General features: G+C 43.5%; 1 protein-coding gene across 7 annotated transcripts in view; it reads right to left on the minus strand.

The window, feature by feature from the left end:
* Nucleotides 1-2,365: 2,365 nt before the first annotated feature.
* LOC129868497 (connector enhancer of kinase suppressor of ras 2-like) overlaps nucleotides 2,366-20,755 on the minus strand; it is a 44,775-nt gene continuing 26,385 nt past the window's right edge. For 2 of the 7 annotated variants that reach the window (XM_055942531.1, XM_055942530.1), the window contains exons 10-22: nucleotides 19,286-19,419; nucleotides 18,568-18,773; nucleotides 17,977-18,066; nucleotides 16,657-16,832; nucleotides 16,479-16,527; nucleotides 16,171-16,349; nucleotides 15,917-15,990; nucleotides 9,086-9,157; nucleotides 8,807-8,874; nucleotides 8,548-8,651; nucleotides 7,830-8,337; nucleotides 5,396-5,595; nucleotides 2,366-4,842 (exon numbers count right to left, since the gene is read on the minus strand). In XM_055942531.1, coding sequence (XP_055798506.1) covers nucleotides 4,795-4,842; nucleotides 5,396-5,595; nucleotides 7,830-8,337; nucleotides 8,548-8,651; nucleotides 8,807-8,874; nucleotides 9,086-9,157; nucleotides 15,917-15,990; nucleotides 16,171-16,349; nucleotides 16,479-16,527; nucleotides 16,657-16,832; nucleotides 17,977-18,066; nucleotides 18,568-18,773; nucleotides 19,286-19,419 — 1,908 coding nt within the window. In that variant the 3' untranslated portion in view covers nucleotides 2,366-4,794. Of the gene's footprint in view, nucleotides 4,843-5,395; nucleotides 5,596-7,829; nucleotides 8,338-8,547; nucleotides 8,652-8,806; nucleotides 8,875-9,085; nucleotides 9,158-15,916; nucleotides 15,991-16,170; nucleotides 16,350-16,478; nucleotides 16,528-16,656; nucleotides 16,833-17,976; nucleotides 18,067-18,567; nucleotides 18,807-19,285; nucleotides 19,420-20,755 lie in introns of all 7 variants that reach the window. The other 5 variants (XM_055942529.1, XM_055942528.1, XM_055942534.1 and 2 more) reach the window with 3 other exon arrangements.

Below are 20,755 nucleotides of genomic sequence, written 5' to 3' on the forward strand. Positions count from 1 at the left end.
GACAGAGAATATAATCGACCCCAAGGTGGTGTAGTGCCTGGGAGAAGATCAATGGCACAATCATAAGGACGGTGCGGGGGAAGGGAAGTAGCACGTGCCTTACTGAATACTTCTAGGAGGTCATGGTATTCTGTGGGGATAGCAGAGACATCCACAGTCTTGCTTACATCCTGAGGAAGACGACTTGAGGAAGGCTGTGCTGCTTGAAGGCAGTGGGAATGGCAAATAACAGAACATGGTTGCCATGTTCTCAGAATACAAGAATATTCTAGACACGTCCCACAGCCCCAGAGCAGGTTAGTTCTGAAGGATTCCTTGTCATAGAAATGTACCTGGCTAAAAGGTGAGCCACTTTTGTCGTCCCGGTTATCCTGAGTTGAACTCAGAGTTGACCAAAGTTACCTCACTAACTCCTCAAACTGGATTCATAGTATGGTGCTCTGCTCATGTAAGTTAGCAAACACGTAATCAGATGGTTATCGGCTACATTAACATTGCAGTAGTCATTGGAATGTTGATTACCTAGCAAGCCATTGAGGCATGGTAAAATAATCACAAACAGAGCTAGATAAAGCCAGAAGAATAATATACTTGATGAGCATAGCTATAGCCATCAGTCTTGTGTGTCTATAGCCATCAGTCTTGTGTGTCTATAGTCATCAGTCTTGTGTGTCTATAGCCATCAGCCTTGTGTGTCTACAGCCATCAGTCTTGTGTGTTTTTCATGGTCATCACTCACTCACTTCTAAGTATGTCATTCTACAGGGCTTGTTGCTAGCATGCGCACGCATCACTCAAACATGATGTTAGCTTGTAAACAAAAAAATGGGTCTATGAACCTAGCTAAGCTGTGGGGGTCACTAGAGGATGTTTGCTGTGCTGGTGCTTGTGCACATGTGTAATGTTTTGGAAATACAATACATTGGGTTAGCGCCAGCCTAGTGCATCAACTCCCATCAAAACAAAACACACTGAAAGTAGAGTAGTGAGCATTTTCACATTACAGCGTCCAGTTAAATATGTTTGTATTGTCATATTAATATGACAGTTTTGGTTGCACAAAACAAAACGTGTTGAACCAAGAAAAAGTGCTGCTCAACATAATTCATCTTGGCTCAACAAACATAACGTTGAATTGAACACATTCATGGTAACATGAGTGGGAAAAGTCTTGTAATCATGTATCTGTGATTCAGTAGATGCAGTAGGCCTAGCTAGTGCATAAAGGGAAGGGCTGCCTACAGGACATATATATCATAGGCTTTCTTAACCTTAATGAACAGAAAACACATTAGCATAGTTTGATAACAATAACAAGCTCATTAAACAGTGTTGGCCGTCTCCAACGGGATTGTCTTGCAAATTCACAGTGATCAGACATCGCTCTCCTTATAGATCTAAATAAATAGGGAGCAAAAGTTTCTTGTTCTGTCCGAAGCTGATTAGCATGTTAAACTCAAACCAAGTGCAGCCAAATTAAATTGACCAACACAGGTACAAACGTCCAATGCATTTTTTTAAGAACTTGACCGGCTAACTTCAAAACAAGTCATCTTAGATATTAACTGAAGAACTTATATGCCCTAACCCTCATAAAAACCCAGGATTTTCCCCCAACGGGATGCAACTTCTGCCTCCTTGCTGTCGTCAGTCAATTGCTTCTTCCTTTCCACTCCTTCAATGCTGAGCAGCTCCAGGGCTCTCCAGTGATTGGCTTGCGAAGCCCCTGCAACCGACCTAAACTGGGGGCGTATTCATTACGCCAATTCTGTTACAAAACGCTTCTTAAACGGAAACATACGGAACGAAGCGGGGAGGGACCTACATTCATTTGTCTAATAGAAACGTTTGTGTTCATTGCAAAACGCAACTGTTTGCAACTGTTAGGACTAATGTTTTCACCCCTGGTAGATTCGAGGCTCTCCATTCATTCTGCTCAGGATGAGGGACTGGTATTTCTTGAGCTTCCAATCATGTGCCTCCTCTATCCTCTCCTCCCAATGCACTGTAAGCTCGATGACGACCTGTACCTGCTTGGTGCCTCTAGACCAGAGAATGATATCTGGTTTGAGGCTTGTGCTGCCTATCTCCTCTGTAAATCTGAGCTGATTCTTCATCAACCTCCTGATAGGCTGACAGCCATGTTCAGAGATGGATTTATAGGGAATGTTCTGTTCTTTTCAATAGTGTATCAACATGAGAGTTACCAAGTAAGAAGTACTTATTAATGCTTACTGCTGATACAGTATAAAGAAAAATCCAACATTGAGGGAGAACCTTTCAGAGGAAAATAGTTTTATCTTGTACAATCATCAGGAATAGAGCACCTAAGAAAATACTTGAAATGGAGGATTCACCATTCAGGGAGAGTTCAGGAGATGGACAAGCCATCGTTTATTATTGAATAAAAAAGTAAATTAGCCACGATACGCCAAACATGTGCGACTTCCATAGATTTCAAATGGCATGATATTCTGTTTAAGTTATACAAAGCATGCTCAAACAATGAACAGTTTATAAATACAGTTATTTACCTTTCTGCAGAGAACACTTCAAAAACTAACACTTTCTCCAGTTGCTTTTACTTCAAATGTAAAATAGTTCTTAGAAACACAAAGTGAATGATGGGTTCACACCAGCAGTCTTCAGATCACACACCTTGGAATACAAAACCATTTACAAACATTTGGATAGATAGCATGCATACAAAAATAGACACGTGTTTCTGATCAATGCTTCACAATTTACAATACTGGTTTATTATTGCCAGTCCTCACCTGTCTGTCTGTCTCTGTGCACCAGTTTCTGTTTATTATAAGAGAGAGATTACGCCCTGCAGCCATCAACTATTTATGTCCACCCAGTTTTGGAGTGGTAATACTTTCAGAAATCTCTGAGGCACAACACTGAAGTTGAAATTATATCTCCTTATATTTTGTTCTGACATACCAGTTGTGCGATATCCAGTCTATGAAATAAATATATATGATTAACATACTGTACACTCTCCTAACACACAGACATACAAACTCATTTACCATTCTCACATGCATAACATAAACATTGTAGACATCAAAAATACAATTGCTTATTATACACTGCTCAAAAAAATAAAGGGAACACTTAAACAACACAATGTAACTCCAAGTCAATCACACTTCTGTGAAATCAAACTGTCCACTTTGGAAGCAACACTGATTGACAATAAATTTCACATGCTGTTGTGCAAATGGAATAGACAAAAGGTGGAAATTATAGGCAATTAGCAAGACACCTCCAATAAAGGAGTGGTTCTGCAGGTGGTGACCACAGACCACTTCTCAGTTCCTATGCTTCCTGGCTGATGTTTCCATTTGCACAACAGCATGTGAAATTTATTGTCAATCAGTGTTGCTTCCTAAGTGGACAGTTTGATTTCACAGAAGTGTGATTGACTTGGAGTTACATTGTGTTGTTTAAGTGTTCCCTTTATTTTTTTGAGCAGTGTAGTTCATTTAAGATCAAGATTCATTGTAGTGTTACTGTACACATCCCTGGCATAGTCTTCAGAACAGACAGTACTGTACAGAAGCAGAAGGTTCTAACATGGCCATGCAGGTGAGCAGTGAGTTAAAGGGCGCTCCACTAATGCAGTCTTTCAGATGAGGCGAAATATCCAATATCATCAAACCAGAAAAGGCTGTGGATGTCTTATGTGCCTTCTAGAAGTTATGTGCCTTAATAAGTCAAACAATACTGTCCTTCACAGACAATGTTCTGAGAGAGTGAGAGAGATGGAGTGGACGCAAACCCAGAGTGAGATGAATGTGTGTTCAAGAGCTGCTGAAATAGGTGGAGGGAGATGGGAATAAAGACACATAGGGCAACATTTTCCTCATGCAAAACAGCAATGAACTGTGCAGAAAATACCATAAAACTCAGGCCATGTTTCAATCAGATCAGCGCTAACAGACAAACTCCTAGCTTAATATTGCTTTTATTTAGACGGTGTCGGAGGTGTAACTGCATTCGTGGACATTGCCATTGGATGCACTGAGTCACATTAGTAGAAATCCCATGCAGCCGTGTTACAAGTTTGAACACTGGAATGTGTGATATAATCTATACCTCGATTAGGCTGATATAAATCATTATTAATTAGTTGAATGATTTTCAATTTGAGTGTCATTATTTCTATATAGCCTACACTTTCTCCTTCTGAACTTGTAACGCGGGTGGGACATAAGGACGGGTGTGGTTTTCGTGACAATGACCACAAGCGCAGCCACTCACCGACTTAACAGCTTCAACGCAGTTACACCTCCGACGTCGCCTAAACAAAGGCAATATTAAGCTATGTGTTTGTTGATTACCGTGGGTTAAAGCTAATCTGATTAAATCCTGGCCTCACTATATTCTCCAGTTCAATTTATGTTATAACTTTCCTTTAATTTATGTTATAACTTTCCTTTAACAATGTCAAGGAGAAGAAGACTATTATTGAACTAGAGTTTAAGTACTGTAAATAGCGTAAACATGCATTGCACGATGCAACTATTGAATATGTTATGGTTATTTTGATCACTGAACAAACTATTTTGCATGAGAGAAGGTCCTTAGAGGTAGATGTGGGCATGCAGAGAGAGAGTGAGATTGAGTGGAAGAGAGAGGTAGAGGGGGGTTAACCCTGGTTGTTGTGGCTGTCTTCCAGGGATATGGGGGTGTCTGGGTTAGGGCAGTAAGGGCACGTCCATTGGCAGGATGAATTGGGTGACTATGATGGTGATGCTGTGTCCATGGTCTGTTCCATACAGGCTATCCTAAAAAACCCAACGACGGGTCAGAGTCCTGAAGAGGGACATTCTGTCAGGGGGAAAGAAGAGTATGATTTAAGATGTGATACACTGTATACACTACATAAACAGTACACACACTGTACACACTATATTCTATAGGTCCTGTCATCTATCAATCAAATGTATTTTATAAAGCCCTTTTTTACATCAGCAGATGTCACAAAGTGCTTATACAGAAGCCCAGTCTAAAACCCCAAAGAGCAAGCAATGCAGATGTAGAAGCAAGGTGGCTAGGAAAAACTCCCTTGAAAGGCAGGAACCTAGAAAGAAACCTAGAGAGGAACCAGGCTCTGAGGGGTGGCCAGTCCACTTCTGGCTGTGCAGGCTGGAGATTATAAGGGTACATGCAATTAAGGTCAGATCGTTCTTCAAAAAGATTTTCAAACATTCATAGATGACCAGCAAGGTCAAATAATAACCACAGTGGTTATAGAGGGTGCAACGGGTTAGCACCTCAGGATTAAATCAGTCAGTCAGTTGGCCGAGCATTCCACACAGCAGGTGCAGTAGAGAGAGAGAGGGAGATGGGGAGAGAGAAAAAGAGAGAGGGGGGGTCATACCTTGAGCGCACTCTGTAGGATGCGGAGACGGTGCAGCTTTTCGCTGAGCAGTGGGTCGTTGACGCGGCGGACGAAGGAGCGTTTGTACTCAAGGCGGGCAGAGGGCCGGTGGTCTCCCATGGAGGACAGGTTGGCCCTTTCCAGGGCCCGGTACAGGTCCCCCAGAGAGTCAGCCTGGGGACGACCCTCTCTCTCACGGCCTGAGAAAAAACAGAGTCACAATACATGGCATTCACCGGCTGGCACCACATTCATCATCAAAAACAGCAATATGCATGTGCATCAAGATCTCTCACTCCTGGAAGTTCAGAACAATACTGCATTTCCTCATAGGCAGACAGAACACACACAGTAAGCTGCTACTGTGGAATGTCCCATGCTATCCTTTACATATACTGCCCTCTTATGGTGCTATTGCCACATAGCTCTTATCTTATCTGGCACCCCTTCAAATGAGTGGATTCGGCTATTTCTGCCACACCCGTTAATGACAGGTGTATAAAATTGAGCACACAGCCATGCAATCTCCGTAGACAAACATTGGTAGTAGAATGGCCCGTACTGAAGAGCTCAGTGACTTCCAACGTGGCACCGTCATAGGATGCCACCTTTCCAACAAGTCAGACTGTCAAGTTTCCAGAGGTGTCAACTGTAAGTGCTGTTATTGTGAAGTAGAAACGTCTATGAGCAACAACGGCTCAACCACAAAGTGGTAGACCACACAAGCTCACAGAACGGGACCGCCGAGTGCTGAAGCACGTAGCGTGTAAAAATCGTCCGTCCTCGGTTGCAACACTCACTACAGAGTTCCAAACTGCCTCTAGAAGCAACGTCAGCAAAATAAATGTTCGTCGGGAGCTTCATGAAATGGGTTTTCATGTCCGAGCCTAAGATCACCATGTGCAATGCCAAGCGTCAGCTGGAGTGGTGTAAAGCTCGCCGTCAGTGGACTCTGGAGCAGTTAAAACGCGTTCTTTGGAGTGATGAATCACACTTCACAATCTGGCAGTCCAACGGACAAATCTGGGTTTGGCGGATGCTAGGATAACGCTAGATGCCCCAATGCATAGTGACCGCTGTAAAGTTTGGTGGAGGAGGAATAATGGTCTGTTTTTTCATGATTCGGGCTCGGCCCCTTAGTTCCAGTGAAGGGAAATCTTAACACTACAGCAGACAATGACATTCTAGACTATTCTGTGCTTCCAACTTTGTGGCAACAGTGCACAAAGCGAGGTACATACAGAAATAGTTTGTCGAGATCGGTGTGGAAAAACTTGACTGGCCTGAACAGAGCCCTGACCTCACCCCATCAAACACCTTTGGGATGAATTGGAATGCTGACTGGGAGCCAGACCTAATCACCCAGCATCAGTGCCTGACCTCATTAATGCTCTTTTGGCTGAATGGAAGCAAGTCCCAACAGCAATGTTCCAACATCTAGTTGAATGCCTTCCCAGAAGCGTAGAGGCTGTTATAGCAGCAAAGGGAAGACGAAGTCCATATTAGTGCCCATGATTCTGAAATGAGATGTTCAACGAGCAGGTGTCCACATACTTTTGACCATGTAGTGTATGTTGACTCAAACTTAACCAAAGGTTTGGTGTCTGGTGGTTGTCATACTTTGCTGTGCATTTGCAATACATGTTTTAGGGGTCAGCAATACATTTGTTTTGGGGGTCAGTTGTGAAGCTGTGGGGCTGTGCCTCTTGAAGTGTATCATGCAGTATTTGCTGCGTGTTTTTGTGTTAGTCTATAGAGGAAGTAGTAGAGACAGTGAGTGATAGAGCGGCAGAGAAATTAGGACAGGAAAAAAGGCCCCTTGGGCATGTTTCTTTGTCCTCTTCAAAATTCAACGTTAACATGGGCTGAAAGGATTCTTCCTCGCCCCATCTCCCCAAACACTGCGGCGGGGCACAGCGATGTCTCTATCATGGCTGTGTGTGTCTCTGTGTGTGTGTGTGTGTGTGTGTGTGCGTGTGCGTGTGTGTGCGTGCGTGCGTGCGTGTGTGTGTGGAAGACATCGAGGAGGGGGCCGGGCTGCCAGGATGAATTAGTGTCAATTAGGACACTAAGATTTCCCCTCACTTTAGAATGGTGTCCTGGAGATCTGTAGGGATGGGGGATGGGGCTGGTCTAAATCTCAGACAATCAGCAATGTCTCTGACACAGACTGTGTCTGAACAATGCCTATAATTAGCAACATCATTCACCATTGGATACCAGGTTATAACCCTATAAGTAGTAATTTCCATGTAAGTATATAAAACTATTTTTATTCATCAAGTTATCCTAGAATGTAACAGGGAGAGAGAGGTTAAGGTTGTTGTCACATCTCTGTCTTCTCTGTCTCATGGTGCCATGACTCTCTATTTCATGGTGTCATGGCTGTCACGTCTTTGTCCCGTGTCTCAGTCATGTCTTAGTAATGTCTCACCTGTGTCTCTGGCCAGCTGGTAGTGGTCGTGGTCCCTGTGGTCAGAGGCGCTGGCCGAGGCTGAGAGAATGGCATGGAGCCCACTGTCTCGGGGCAGGGTGAAGCTACGTGGTTTCCCCACAGCCTCTACAGGGACACTGGGGCTGAGTTGCAGGGGCAGTGGGCCATAGTGCTCCTGCAGCAGGCTGCGCTGGGCAGGGAGGGTTGACTGGCGGCGGTACTCCACAGACAGACCTCCTCCTCCAGGGGAACACAGCAGGGCCTCGTCCAGGGGCAGGGGCAGTGTCTGCAGGTAGTGTAGCCCCGTGCTGCCCAAGGGCGTCTCAATCAGGTCCTGCCACGAACGCCGTTGGCTGGAGGACTTCTGGCCAGGCGAGATGCCGCCTCCGCTGCTGCTTCCCTCCTGTGGCTCGGGGTGGAACTCCTCATGAGAGGAGCGTGACTGGAAGGTCTCAGAGGAGGAAAGGCGGCCGTGTTTGGGCTCCAGGTATGGACTCATCTGGGACACCTAAAGAGAACCAGACAGAGAGGTGTCATGGCATAGCATTGGTAATTAATGTATATACCTGAATATGTTTTTGTAAAGGGAAGAGACTCAGCTAGAGAGGTATATTATGGCATTGTAACAATAATGTAAATAACAGGAGGATTAGAAAAGAGGGAAGAGTCCAGATTAAAACTATGCACAGAGTAGCTTTTCACAGAAAGAGTGACTTACCGAGGGGGGCCCGGGGTAGGTATCGTAGGGGGGAGGAGGGCTGTCCTGTTTGGGCATGGTTGAAGGCATCTCCATGTCCTCATGGTCACTTTCACTCCAGTAGTCTGGTCATGATGACAAGGATGAAGCAGAGAAGAGGACACGTCACCATCAGAAAGAGACAATGTGGAGGATTTTCTAAAGTAGACGTAGGGCAAACGAAGCAGCTCTTAGCCTCTATTATTGTCAACTATATTAATGTGTATTCACGTATTCTCACCCTGGTCCTGTCGGATCCTCTCCTGCTCCGAGTAACCTGCCACTGCCATGGTCAGACGACTCAGCCACCTGTGAGGGAACAACATTAATGACCCCATTCCAAATCTCACACACCACACACCATTCTGTTATCTCCTGCTGTTTTTGCATCTCACATCAGCTCACCTGGTCATCTGCCTAGCCCTATTTGTCAAAACCTTTCAGTTTTTCTCACCTCCTTGTCTCTGCTTGTCTACCCTCCGTGTTAGCTACAGTAATAATGTCTGACAGTGACTCTCACCTGTTCATGTCATCCGCATTGTCTGCTGCAAAGTAGAAACTCTTGATCTTTGGATGGCAGGCCTTGAAAGCACTGGAACACAGAAACATGTGGTCAGGGACAGATTATACCATACGGTAAATAGTGCTGAGCGGTTAGTACTTTTTGAGGTCGGTTAGGTTCGGTTAAATAATCACGGTTTTTGGTTTCGATAAGTTTTTTATACATCATGAAATACATTATGAAATACAGCTTTTTAATGGACATTCCAAAGCCAAAAATAGTGAGCATTTAATTGCCAAAACATTTAAAATATTCCATTGTCTCTGTCACGTCCACATTGGGTAGACACCAATAGAAAAATAGGAAATTACTATGAAATAATAAAATATTTCAGTTATGTGTATTACTTTGTTTGATTTGATGACTTTATTATTTTTCATTTCTTCAAGTCATCTCATCTCTGCTCAGGCACTAGCAGCCAAACCTAACTTTATCTGTGTGCTCCCCATACTGTACTGTCTTCAGTCATCCTATTTAGCTAGCCAGCCTAAGTAGCCTATGCTGCAGAACTGTCTGACAAAATTATTTTACTAGTTCTTCAACGTAGATAAGATATACTTTCACGAACTGTCTCTGTCCCTCTCGTCGTTGTGTTGTGAACATTCCTCTCTCATGTGGTCTGTGTTTTGCCAGGTCAAGCAAAAAATGTCAAGCCCAAAGACACCTCTAAACCCACCCAAAAGACCTGAAAACTAGCCTCATTTTTCTATATACAATAAAGCCTTTTTCCATAACGTTATCGAGCCAATTAAGAAGGAATATCAGTGTATCTTGTTAGAAGATTAGAACATTAGAAGCAAAATTTGTGTTTCCTCCAAATATTAATTATTTTAGTTTCCATTCTATAGTTTCTATACTATGCATTGTGCATGTAACATGAACAATTATGAAAGTGTTTTTGCTTTGTGAGGGGTGTGATTTGAGTAGCTATAAGAGATAATTGTTTTCCATGAACTTTGCACAGTGAGTAGTCACAGCCCTGAAGTGAGGTCAAGGAGCATGCCAGCCTGCCGGAACCACCAATTTCCAGCAAAAGGTATAAATGATGGGTTAAAAACCCCCACATTGGACCAGAAAAGCATGAAGCTGCAGCTGCTCATTTAAAGTGATTTGAACTTTGAATCTCAACACGAGGTGGAGACGATAAACTCACCTCCCAGACAATCATTGGTAAAAGTGATTAGCTGTTCTAAGTAAAGTGTCTTAGAAAGCGAATTTAAGTAGGATCATCCTGTTACTCTGCTCAAACCATCGATACAGCTGGCTAGCCTATCATAAAAGAAGCCTCTTCAAGAGTGAATGGAAGGAAAGTCAACTCTGTAGTTCTGTTCAGGACTACACGACAAGTTACCGGATACCGAACAACTTCAAAGAAGGACAACAGTAGAAGACTTGTTGGAACCATTTCGGACAATCAGAGCCTTGCAAGCGTGCTGCGAAAAGGCCCAACGCCCTTTCCAAGGCTGCCCTGTTTACCCGAGAGATCCCCGGGTGAACCCAGACATTTCACGTAAATACATTCATGATTCCTTGCTCAAAGTGGGCGGCTGTTCGTGTGCAAAGTATTTGGTTACTGTAGGTGAGAGTAGTTTCTGAATGTACCAATGTTAAGTGCCTCTGTCCCTCTCTCTCTCCATCGCCATCTCTTCTTTAACTAGTTAAAGAGCGCTCTCGTGTTGCCCCAGATCCAAATCAGTTAATTGTTACATGATTCATTTAAAATCGGGTAACAATTAAAGATAATTAGTTAATTTGATAAATAACAGTCTTCAGATTAATATTAAAGTCAAGTCACTACAATATGTAAAGTAACAGTCAAAAGTCTGGACACACCTTCTCATTCAAGGGTTTTTCTTTATATTTACTATTTTATACATTGTAGAATAATAGTGAAGACATCAAAACCATGAAATAACACACATGAAATCATGTAGTAAAAAAAAGTGTTAAACAAATCAAAATATATTTTGCCTTGAAGACAGCTTTGCACACTCTTGGCATTCTCTCAACCAGCTTCACCTGGAATGCTTTTCCAACAGTCTTGAAGGAGTTCCCACATATGCTGGGCACTTGTTGGCTGCTTTTCCTTCACTCTGCGGTCCAACTCAATCCAAACCATCTCAACTGGGTTGAGGTCGGGTGTTTGTGGAGGCCAGGTCATCTGATGCAGCACTTCATCACTCTTCTTCTTGGTCAAATAACCCATACACAGTCTGGAGGTGTGTTGGGTCATTGTCCTGTTGAAAAACAAATGATAGTCCCACTAATCGCAAACCAGATGGGATGGCATATCGCTGCAGAATGATGTGGTAGCCATGCTGGTTAAGTGTTACTTGCATTTTAAATTAATCACAGACATTGTCACCAGCAAAGCAACCCCACACCATCAAACCTCCTCCTCCATGCTTCACGGTTGGAACCACACATGCAGAGATCATCTGTTCACCTACACTGCGTCTCACAAAGACACAACCAAACATTTCAAATTTGGACTCATCAGATCAAAGGACAGATTTCCACTGGTCTAATGTCCATTGCTTGTGTTTCTTGGCCCAAGCAAGTCTGTTCTTCTTATTTGTGTCCTTTAGTAGTGGTTTCTTTGCAGCAATTTGACCATAAAGGCCTGATTCTTGCAGTCTCCTCTGAACAGTTGATGTTGAGATGTGTCTGTTACCTGAACTCTCTGAGGCATTTATTTGGGCTGCAATTTCTGAGGCTGGTAATTCTAATGAACTTATCCTCTGCAGCAGAGGTAATTCTGTTTTCCTTTCTGTGGCGGTCGTCATTAGAGCCAGCTTCATCATACCGCTTGATGGTTTTTGCGACTGCACTTGAAGAAACTTTCAAAGTTCTTGAAATGTTCCGCATTGACTGACCTTCATGTTTGAAGTAATGACAAACTGTTGTTTCTTTTTGCTTATTTGAGCTGTTCTTGCCATAATATGGACTTGGCATTTTACCAATAGGGCTATCTTCTGTATACCATCTTTACCTTGTCACAACACAACTGATTGGCTCAAACGCATTAAGAAGGAAAGAAATTCCACAAATTAACTAATTAATTAAGGCACACCTCTTAATTGAAATGCATTCCAGGTGACTACCTCATGAAGCTGGTTGAGAGAATGCCAGAGTGTGCAAAGCTGTCATCAAGGCAAAGAGTGGCTACTTTGAAGAATCTCAAATATAAAATGTATTTTGATTTGTTTAGCACTTTTTTGGTTACTACATGATTCCATATGTGTTATTTCATAGTGTTGATGTCTTCACGATTATTCTACAATGTAGAAAATAGTAAAAATAAAGACAAACCCTTGAATGAGTAGGTGTGTCCAAACTTTTGACTGGTACTGTATATGTATATCAATTCAAAATGCTTGTCAACAACAGCCAGTGTTTATTGTTTTGTATTTGATTTACCTGTTTTACCTCAAAGCTCATCAATAAGCTAAGGACCCTGGGACTAAACACCTCCCTCTGCAAATGGATCCTGGACTTTCTGGCGGGCCGCCCGCAGGTGTAAGAGTAGGTAACAGCACATCTGCCACGCTGATCCTCAACACAGGGGCCCCTCAGGGGGGCGTGCTCAGTCTCCTCCTGTACACCCTGTTCACTCATGACTGAACGGCCAGGCACAACTCCAACACCATCATTAAGTTTGCTGATGACACAACAGTGGTAGGCCTGATCACCGACATCGACGAGACAGCCTATAGGGAGGAGGTCAGAGACCGGGACAACAACCTCTCCCTCAACGTGATCAATATAAAGGAGATGATTGTGGACTATAGGAAAAACAGGACCGAGCACGCCCCCATTCTCATCGACGGGGCTGCAGTGGAGCAGGTTGAGAGCTTCAAGTTCCTTGGTGTCCACATCACCAACAAACTAACATGGTCCAAGCACACCAAGACAGTCGTGAAGAGGGCACGACAAAACCTATTCCTCCTCAGGAGACTGAAAAGATTTGGCATGGGTCCTCAGATCCTCAAAAGGTTATACAGCTGCAACATCGAGAGCATCCTGACTGGTTGCATCACGGCCTGGTATGGCCTCCAACCGCAAGGCATTACAGAGGGTAGTGCGAACCGCCCAGTACATCACTGGGGCCAAGCTTCTTGCCATCCAGGACCTCTATATCAGGCGGTGTCAGAGGAAGGCCCTAAAAATTGTCAAAGACTCCAGCCACCCTAGTCATAGACTGTTCTCTCTGCTACCGCACGGCAAGCGGTACCGGAGCGCCAAGTCTAGTTCCAAGAGGCTTCTGAATAGCTTCTACCACCAAGCCATAAGACTCCTGAACACCTAATCAAATGGCTAACCAGACTATTTGCATTGCCCCCCCCCTTTCCCCCTCTTTTACACCGCTACTACTCTTTGTTGCATAGTCACTTTAATAACTCTACTTTCATGTACATATTACCTCAACTAACCGGTGCCCCCGCACATTGACTCTGTACCGGTACCCCCCTGTATATAGTCTCGCTATTGTTATTTTACTGCTGCTCTTTAATTACTTGTTACTCTTATTTCTTATTCTTATCCGTATTTTTTTAAACTGCATTGTTGGTTAGGTGCTCGTAAGTAAGCATTTCACCTGTTTATTCGACGCATGTGACTAATACAATTTGATTTGATTTGATTTGAATGAGTAAACTTTTGACTGTTACTGTATATGTATATGAATTGAAAATGCTTGTCAACCACAGCCAGTGTTTATTTTTTTTGAAATTGTTTTACCTGTAGCCTAATCCAGGGGTGCAACTTTGGTTTTAGAAGTGAGGGGGACATAATCATATATATTATTTTTTATCCAGTCAGATAAACACTCCAAACAGGCTACCCGACCGTTCGGAGGCATCCGTATGGTCCTAAAGCACACCGTTGCCTCGTTTTGTATCACATTCTAATTATAAAACAGGGGTGACGAAAATGCAATTTCAGAATGTGGGGGGACATGTCCCCAGTGAAAAGTGCACCCCATGCCTAATCTGACTACTGTTACCGTCAATCTAATGCATTCATAATAACACAAGTCTACAACAACAATACAATGAAGTCATAGGCTATTTATTCAATTGGTTTGCCAGCTAAAGGTAGGCTAAACAAGTGACACAAATTGATTTGCAATAACTCGTCATTTCAACATATTTATTTTATTAAATGGTAGCCTACAATGGCATATACATTAATAGGCTACTTAATAGCCAACATAGGTAAATGTATAATTCTCCACATTAGCCTAATGTCAGTTTCATTGAGGACTTTTCCCCATAAAAACAACTATGTGAGGGAGTTCCATAACTTGCATTTCAAATTTCCACTCGGGCAGCCCCTGAGACCCAAGAACTGCGCATGCATGAAGCACTTCGCTTGATACCGTTTTATTTAAGCAGTCAACATTAGAATGCAGTTTAAACCACCTCTGAGCGAATTTATGTAATGCGCTCTAGTGTACCTAAAGTAATTTTCCAGTGCTTTTTCTCCATTATTTATTGATGTGCATTAGTTCTAGTGTAATAATATGTTTTCTGGTAAAAAGGGTTGGAAATAGGTGTCTCCATAATGACACTCTAAATAGCCTACCTACAACTGGTAAAAAGGGTTGGAAATAGGTGTCTCCATAATGACAATCTAAATAGCCTACCTACAACTGGTAAAAAGTTGTCACAATGTGCACGCGTGCTGCTCTCTCTCCTCTCGCTCACGTGACACAGCCAATAAATGTAGTGCTCTCTCAACACACACACACGCACACACTCCTCCGGCCCTCCACGCCACTCACTCATTCAGCAACAGACTGCCTGACTGTCAGCAGCAGGTCACAGTAAAATATATATTTTTTAAGAAAAATGTCATTCGGCCGCGGTGCAACATAAAAATAGCCCAAAAACCTGCAACCCGCGGACAATACATTGTTATCAAAGTAGTCCAATTTATCTGGAAACCCACCAACATGCAACACTGATCTAACCTTTCTTTTTTCTATCCAGTTAAATAAACACTCCAAACAGCCTACCCGACCTCTCGGGAGCGTCCGCAAAATCCTAAAGCACACCGTTGCCTCATTTTGTATCACATTCCAATGATAAAACTGGGGGGGAACATAAATGCAATTTATCTGAAAGTTGCGCCCCTGCGTAAAAGTGTGTCCATCCAGAGATCTGTATATAATGGCGGGATGCTATTGTCTCCGTCCTAACCATGGGAGTCGTTGTCCCAAAGGCAGGAAGGCGGGCGACACATTTAAATCCAAAATAAGCCCATAGAAACGCATTTTGCACAGATTTTGACGAGAGTAAAACCTCTCGCTTCGCCTCTTCCCCTCTGATCCATCTCTGTCCAAAAAAGAAAAAACTAGCGCAATGGATTATAGGATTATAGTTAATTACCACGTTTCTGAGCTAAACTAGGTTGAATATTTGCGAACTACAACTCCCTTTAGTTCTTGACTTGATTTCTGTTTTGAAGAATTTCTCTAGAGCAACGTCACGCTGGGCTCACAAAAAACAAACTAAATGGAATTCAAGTAATTGAACCGACGTCGGTCAATTAGTTGTTTAATAACAACAACAAAAAATGAAATGTCGATTAGTCGCTCAGCACTAACTGTAAGTATCCTGGGGCACAAACACAGGTTGCATATACTGAACATATATTGTATTTAAAGACTCACACACTGCATTCTAAATAGATTCAAACAAACACATGCCAAGGTTCACACAGACAAACAGACTACAAGACTCACATATAAATTTATTGTATACAAACACAAATGCATGTACTCACTACTTCCTACGGCACTCAGATGCACGATCAATCTTGAATTCTGGGAGACTAACAAAGCCCTCTGCCTTTTCATCCTGAGGGAGGAAAAAACATAATATCATACACTGTTCTGAGCCTGACAAACATTACTTTTCTGAGTTACAAAAAATATAGAGGGATGGTTAACATTTTCACAAGATAATCAAGAGAGGATGCAGAGAGGGAGTCACAGTACAACAAATTAGCAAGTTTGTCAGTATCACTCACACACTCACCTCCTCATTCATGTACCAGTATAGGCAGGTATCTTTCAGGATGAACCAGTATTTCTTCCACTTCTGGGAGAAGTAGCTTTTAGCATCCTTCTTTTTCCACAGCCAGCCCTCACAGTCCCCCCGTCCCAGGTCCTTACATGAGATACGCCTCTTACTGATGGAGGACAAAGAGTCACCAGCTGTAGGGAGGAGAGAGGAGTATCGATGAAACAACTGTATTGGGTGGTCTGCATCAGATTACATTTATGTATGTAGTGTATATTTGAAACTGTACATGCGTTGTGGACTGTAGGTTTTGAATAACTGACCTTTACTCTTCTTCCTAGACCTTGAGCGCAGCGAGGATCGTTCAAACATCTACAAAATAACACACAGGAAAATTAGAGATATCAAACCACTGTGCTCAGACCTCTATATATCTAATCATAATCACAACAAAAAAAAGCGTCAGTGTTGTCTCAGGGCCCTGGGACCAATGGGACTTACATGGTAGAGGGAGGCGGAGTCAGAGCCGGACGTGGAGACTTCCATCTGGAGGGCTGGGAGGAGGGCGTAGTGGGCGGGGCTGCCCTTGTCACTCTTCTTCCTGCTGCGTCCTGTCAGGTACTCCTCTGGCATGGCCTTGTCCTCACTCTGATTCACATAGCACAGCAGGGAGTTCTCTACGAGAGCAGGGGAGGCCAGCAATTAGATCACTTTGTCTAACGCCATTTGATTATATCGGCCTACTATGTGTAAATCATTTCTACCTACTGAATAGTCATTGTGCTGTTACTTTGTTACTACAAACTTTAAACAACAGTGAAAAACAAGCCAAAAGCCAATTCTTGAGATTGTGTAATGATTGCTTGGATGAAAAGGGACAGTTGTGTGACTTGTGGACTTAGTCATGTCATTAGGGCCTTGAGGCTACAGCAAGGCCCCTGATGAACATCCTCCATCTGACTCTTATAGGCTAGTTTTGAGAGCCATGTCATTGGGCAGTGTAATTTATGTTTTGTGTAATCCTGTGGTGTGTCCAGGCATTCAGCTTTAGGGCTCTGAGGCTTTACTCGGTCTTGTCATTCAGACAAATGCCTAGGCTTCACTCAAACCCCATTATTGTACTGAACCAACAGAGCCATTTCTAAAGGATTGTCATTATTCTGATATTTGCAAGACATCTTCCCAAACAATTGAAAGAAATGTTGCCTTTAGGCAATACGTCAAGATACTGCCTCTTGCCAAATATACGGATAATACAGCACCCTCACTGAAGCTGAAAAGCCCAGGGGGAAAATAAACTGACTGCCATTGGGAATTAAAAACACAACATCACAGTGGCTGCCTCTCAGACTGAACCAAGGCCATTCGCTCTCTTCCTACTCTGCTTGCCACCAGGCCTGGCAGCAATCAATCAAACCAAGCAAATCTTAGGAAGAGCCTGGTTGCAGTTGCCAAGGCAACGACATACCTTCAAGACCCAAAAGCAAAGAGAGAGAGAGGCAGAGAGTCACTGAGAGAAATGGGTGAGATTGAAAGAGAAAGAGAGTAGGAGGGACTAACAAAGATACACAGAAAGAAGAGACCGGAAAAGAGGGACAGATAGAGAGGAGGATAGCTAATTCAGCATCATATCTATTATGCACTGAGCCCTGCCTGGCTGCTCAGCTTCCTAGTCCCTTGGCTAAGACATCTGAGATGGGGAGGCAGAAAACCCAATTATGAGAGATATCCACCCACTCACCTCTGCTGCTATAGCTCTCTCTTTCTGTCTCCCCTCTCTTTTTATCTCTCCCTTTCTCTCCATCCCGGCCTCCCACTCACCTCTCCTGCTCTCTCTCTTCAGCTTGGCCGGGTCTTCATAGTCTCCCACCCAGTTATATTCCACTGGCATGGAGATGGGCCTAAGCCTGCCTGGAGCACGCAGCACAGATAACACACAACATTACAGACCTACCCAGGAAAATCTAAGAGCTACAAACAGCCTATATTAACAATACAGTGACACAAACATCACAAACCCAGCAGGCATTGTATACAGACGTAGGATCGTTCATTTTGCTACAGCAGGAAAATAATCCTGCAGCAACAGGAAATGTGAATTATTATGTGTGTTATAATTAATGAGCATTTTTGTAGGGGTTGATACATTTTTTGTTAGGGCAAATCAAGTCTAAAATGTTCAAAGTGGAGATTACAAACTTTAGAAGCATTTTTAAAACAGAAATACACTACAAGTTTGCATTTCCTGCGCTGCAGGAAAATTTTCGCAGCAACAAAAGAGTGATCAAATCTGTAGGAAGTGCACCACATGCATCTCTCATACAAACCAACAGGCTTGGACTGGGTCATATAATACAGTATATGGGGGACTGACATCCCTCATGCAAATATGCGGTTTGGACTGGGTCATACCATAAGTGGGGGTGCAGTCCCTGCGGACAGGTGGAGGCCCGTGGTTCTGGTCGTATTCGTAGCAGTACAGAACGGCATCCTCCTCCACCAGAGGGAAACGTCGGCGACACTCCTGGTCCAGGAAGGAGTTGGGGGACTCAGAGCCCTTGGCCACCGGGATGTCAGTTTGGAGGTCGTCGTCACCTGATAGATTTCCCTTGTCGTCTCTGCAGCACAGATCATGGAGAGAGTCTGTTCGCCTATGGAGCATCGACTGCATGGGTAAACTTCAACAAAGTCATATACTACAAGGCACATAAATCCCCCCACAAAAGGGAACAAACTGACTAAATTCACAGAGTGAAGTAATTACACAGGTAAACCACTACACTATTTCACTGCAGATAATAACATAAAACATAATCAAAGTACATTATACAGTGACTACACTGTGTAATCCCTAAGGTAAGGCATACAGTATAAACAGTGACTACACTGTGTAATCCCCAAGGTAAGGCATACAGTATAAACAGTGAATACACTGTGTAATCCCTCTGGTAAAACATACAGTATAAACAGTGACTACACTGTGTAATCCCTAAGGTAAGGCATGCAGTATGAACAGTGACTACACTGTGTAATCCTTCAAGTAAGGCATACAGTATAAACAGTGACTACACTGTGTAATCCCTAAAGTAAGGCATACAGTATGTCAAAGTGAGGCAGCTTGTGTGTGTACCTGGGGGTGTATGGTTCCTCAGGGGGCGGGGGGATGAAAAGGTCCTGCAGGGCACAGCTGTCCCTCCTGGAAGGGGTGCTCAGGGTACTGGTGGGTGTGGCCACACTGCTGCTGGGGCTCTGAGGGATGATGGGCTGTGAGGAGAGAGATACCTAGTCAGTTGCACAACTGAATGCATTCAACTGAAATGTGTCTTCCGCATGTAACCACACCCCTCTGAATCAGAGAGATGCGGAGGGATGCCTTAATCGAAATCCACGTCTTTGGCGCCTGGGGAACAGTGGGTTAACTGCCTTGCTCAGGGGCAGAATGACAGATTTTTACATTGTCGGCTCTGGGATTCGATAACCTTTCGATTACTGGCCCAACGCTCCTACCCGCCAGGCTACCTGCCGCGGGGGAGAGAGGGTGAGTTTTCTGACATACTGCTGTGATGTGTAGTTTCATAATGAATTCCGATCAATCAAACCATTAAAGCTTCAATATGTAGGAAATGCTAGTCTTGTTTCTCGATTGGAGAATGGCTAGAGGCAGGGTTAGGGAAGGGAAGGGAAATTGATTTGATCCTTTGCATTTGATGAATTATAAAGCATAAATCAATGACTGAATCTGGATGTATGATGAAACGAGGAGGAGGAAGGTACAGAGAGGAAAAGAGGTAAAGGAGAAGGGGGAGGAGATGAGATGAGCGGGGGATTAGGAGGCGGCAGAGCTCTGACGCGCTCCAGTTGGTCAGGTCCCCAGTGGGAGGGAGGGAAACAGCACTTAGCCCAGCGTGGGACTCAGAGGGGGACAGGGATAGAGTCACATATGCCCGTCTCATCTCCACACATACACTTCCCGCCACGCACTAGTTCAGATACAACACCGATATTAAATAATTGTTTGGGGTAAAATATGACAGACAGACACACAGAGACAGACACATTCACAAAAAGTCACTGCTTTAACGAGAACCACAAACATGGAATGCACTCTCCTGCTTGCATACTCACCATGCACAATCAGGCACATACTATGCACATACAAAAGTTCACAAACCCTCTCAGTCATTAACCCACTGAAAAGATAGTGGTATACAGTACATAAATCACCTCTCACTAACACACAGGGCTCTATTTTAACAAACCTAACGCAATGGTAAATCTTATCACTGGTGGTAGCGCTATAGGTCCTGGGTGTGTCAGAAATACTTTTGCTATTTTCACAGCAGGAATGATGAGCTCATAGGCTGGCGGTGGTTTAGATTAATAAACAAGTTGTAGGTGTGACGAGAGCTTGGCCACTCACTGGTCAATCAATGTGTTCCATGGCTTTTTTAATTTTTTATTTCACCTTTATTTAACCAGGTAGGCTAGTTGAGAACAAGTTCTCATTTACAACTGCGACCTGGCCAAGATAAAGCAAAGCAGTGCGACACAAACAACACAGAGTTACACATGGGATAAACAAACATACAGTCAATAACAC

This window comes from Salvelinus fontinalis, chromosome 13, assembly GCF_029448725.1.
Source record: "Salvelinus fontinalis isolate EN_2023a chromosome 13, ASM2944872v1, whole genome shotgun sequence".
NCBI classification, from domain to species: domain Eukaryota; kingdom Metazoa; phylum Chordata; class Actinopteri; order Salmoniformes; family Salmonidae; genus Salvelinus; species Salvelinus fontinalis.